This window comes from Babylonia areolata, chromosome 35 (genome assembly GCF_041734735.1).
Source record: "Babylonia areolata isolate BAREFJ2019XMU chromosome 35, ASM4173473v1, whole genome shotgun sequence".
Classification (NCBI taxonomy): domain Eukaryota; kingdom Metazoa; phylum Mollusca; class Gastropoda; order Neogastropoda; family Buccinidae; genus Babylonia; species Babylonia areolata.
This window is the reverse complement of record NC_134910.1, coordinates 26,684,141-26,686,640: the sequence shown is the minus strand read 5'-3', so window position 1 is coordinate 26,686,640 and position 2,500 is coordinate 26,684,141. Positions and strand designations below refer to the sequence as shown.

Below are 2,500 nucleotides of genomic sequence, written 5' to 3'. Positions count from 1 at the left end.
GAGCCAGTGGAGATGTTGCAAAAGAGCAATGATGTGCTGATGTTGTATTTTATTCTGTGTGAGACAGGGACCCAGTGGAGATGTTGCAAAAGAGGAGTGATGTGCTGATCTTGTACGTTATTCTGTGTGAGACAGGGAGCCAGTGGAGATGTTGCAAAAGAGCAGTGATGTGCTGATCTTGTACTTTATTCTGTGTGAGACAGGGAGCCAGTGGAGATGTTGCAAAAGAGGAGTGATGTGCTGATCTTGTACTTTATTCTGTGTGAGACAGGGAGCCAGTGGAGATGTTGCAAAAGAGCAATGATGTGCTGATCTTGTACTTTATTCTGTGTGAGACAGGGAGCCAGTGGAGATGTTGCAAAAGAGCAGTGATGTGCTGATCTTGTACTTTATTCTGTGTGAGACAGGGAGCCAGTGGAGATGTTGCAAAAGAGCAATGATGTGCTGATCTTGTACTTTATTCTGTGTGAGACAGGGAGCCAGTGGAGATGTTGCAAAAGAGGAGTGATGTGCTGATCTTGTACTTTATTCTGTGTGAGACAGGGAGCCAGTGGAGATGTTGCAAAAGAGGAGTGATGTGCTGATCTTGTACTTTATTCTGTGTGAGACAGGGAGCCAGTGGAGATGTTGCAAAAGAGCAGTGATGTGCTCAGAACCAAGGAGCTGGGATGGAGGTGGGTAGGTGGGAGGTGAAAAGGTGGCTGGGAGTGGCAAAGCCGAGGAGGGAAGATTTGGAATGACACGTCGAAGCTCAGGTGTGTGTGTGTGCGTGTGTGTGTGTGTGTGTGTGTGTGTGTGTGCGCGCGCGCACGTGTGTGTGTGTGTGTGTGTGTGTGTGTGTGTGCGTGCGTGTGTGTGTTGTGTGTGTGTGTGTGAATGAGAGAGTGTGTGTGTGATTGTGTTCGGGTGGTCAAGTAATAAACTTTGCGAGATCAAATATATTAATACAGTATTTTGTGGAAAACTATGTTGGTATGTTGGCTACATTCATTAGCAGATCTTATGTACAGAGTCGGATTAGTGGCAGTTTCAATTTCAGTTTCAGTAGCTCAAGGAGGCATCACTGCATTCGGACAAATCCATATACGCTACACTACATCTGCCAAGCAGATGCCTGACCAGTAGCGTAACACAACGCGCTTAGTCAGGCCTTGAGGGGAAAAAATATTTTAAAAATAAAATCAAAATTAAAAATTAATTTTAAAAAAATTTAAAAAGTAAAAAATAAAAGATAAAAATAATTAGTGGCAGTGAACATGTACTAAAAGTTGAAAAATCCAATGACAGGAAGTGTGCAGGAAGTTTCGTACCTTCAACATGAAGAACACCAAGGGACACCATCACCAACACGAGAACAACGGTCACCAATTTGAATGCCATGGTAGGTGGTTAGCTGGTCCTGTGGAAGAAAGAATAATTTCTACATTGGGTATTCACTGGGAAATGTGTTGATTTTCACTGGGGAAAATAAAATGTGTGGTTGATATCAATTCTCTTATACTTCCCTCAATTAGCGTTCTATGCTACAGTCGGTGGGATCTTAAGCATGAAGTCAAAAGACAGTAGAATTGAGGATTCATAGACATAGCTAAAGACACAAAGAGAGAAGAGAGAGAAACAGACAGACAGGTGGAAAGAAAGGGAGAGTAGGAGATAGATAGATAGAGAGACTGGAGAGAGAGAGAGTGACTGGAGAGACAGACAGACAGAGACAGCGAGAGAAAGAGAGAGAGAGAGAGATACTGGAGAGAAAGAGACAGACAGAGAGAGAGAGAGAGACTGGGGAGACAGATAGAGACAGCGAGAGAAAGAGAGAGAGATACTGGAGAGAAAGAGAGACAGAGAGAGAGAGAAAGAGAGAGAGTGGACTCTAGACTGGTGAGAGAGACGGACAGACAGACACAGATAGAGAGAGAGAGAGAGGGGGGGGAGAGACAGAGAAGCATAGAAAAGCAGAAACAGAAGAAGTAGTAGAAGAAAGGGAAGTTCTTACCTCAAATCACCAATAGTTTCGTTAAGACCAGATGTGAACCCTCAGAAGAGCTGCCCCACGAACGCTGACTTGAAAATGAAACGAAACGCGCGGTTTTTATACTGCTCAGCCGCAAACAAACTCATCACCACAGCGAAATGAACACCGGGATTTTGTGACACCCTAATCTCACGCACCCGTGGAGTTCTCTCTGTCATATTATCAGCTGAACGCCTAGGGGGGTATGAGGTTTGAAATGACCGATAGCAGAGAACCGGGCATGAAATGATTTCGTGGTGAAGTTACATGTTTCTGAATGAACTCGTTTGTCTTGGGTTTCTTTTCTTTGTGATCAACCAAGGAGAGTGGGTTAGGTATAATGTTTGTTTGTTTGGGTTTTTTTTCTCATTCGTACAACAGTCCATCTGTAGTTTGCAGTTTTTGTTCAAACACAATGATATTTTTTTTCCCTTCCAAAGAAATTGGTTTTCTGTGTTGCTGCTGTTGCATACGTTTTGCTAGCAAGTT

General features: G+C 43.6%; 1 protein-coding gene across 1 annotated transcript in view; it reads right to left on the bottom strand.

Moving 5' to 3' along the window:
- The window catches only part of LOC143277909 (uncharacterized), a 15,610-nt gene extending 13,535 nt beyond the window's left edge, over positions 1-2,075 (bottom strand). The window contains exons 1-2 of the mRNA XM_076582879.1: positions 1,994-2,075; positions 1,311-1,399 (exon numbers count right to left, since the gene is read on the bottom strand). Of these exons, the coding sequence (XP_076438994.1) occupies positions 1,311-1,380 (70 nt within the window). The 5' untranslated portion in view covers positions 1,381-1,399; positions 1,994-2,075. The remainder of the gene's footprint in view (positions 1-1,310; positions 1,400-1,993) is intronic.
- Between the last annotated feature and the right edge of the window lie 425 nt (positions 2,076-2,500).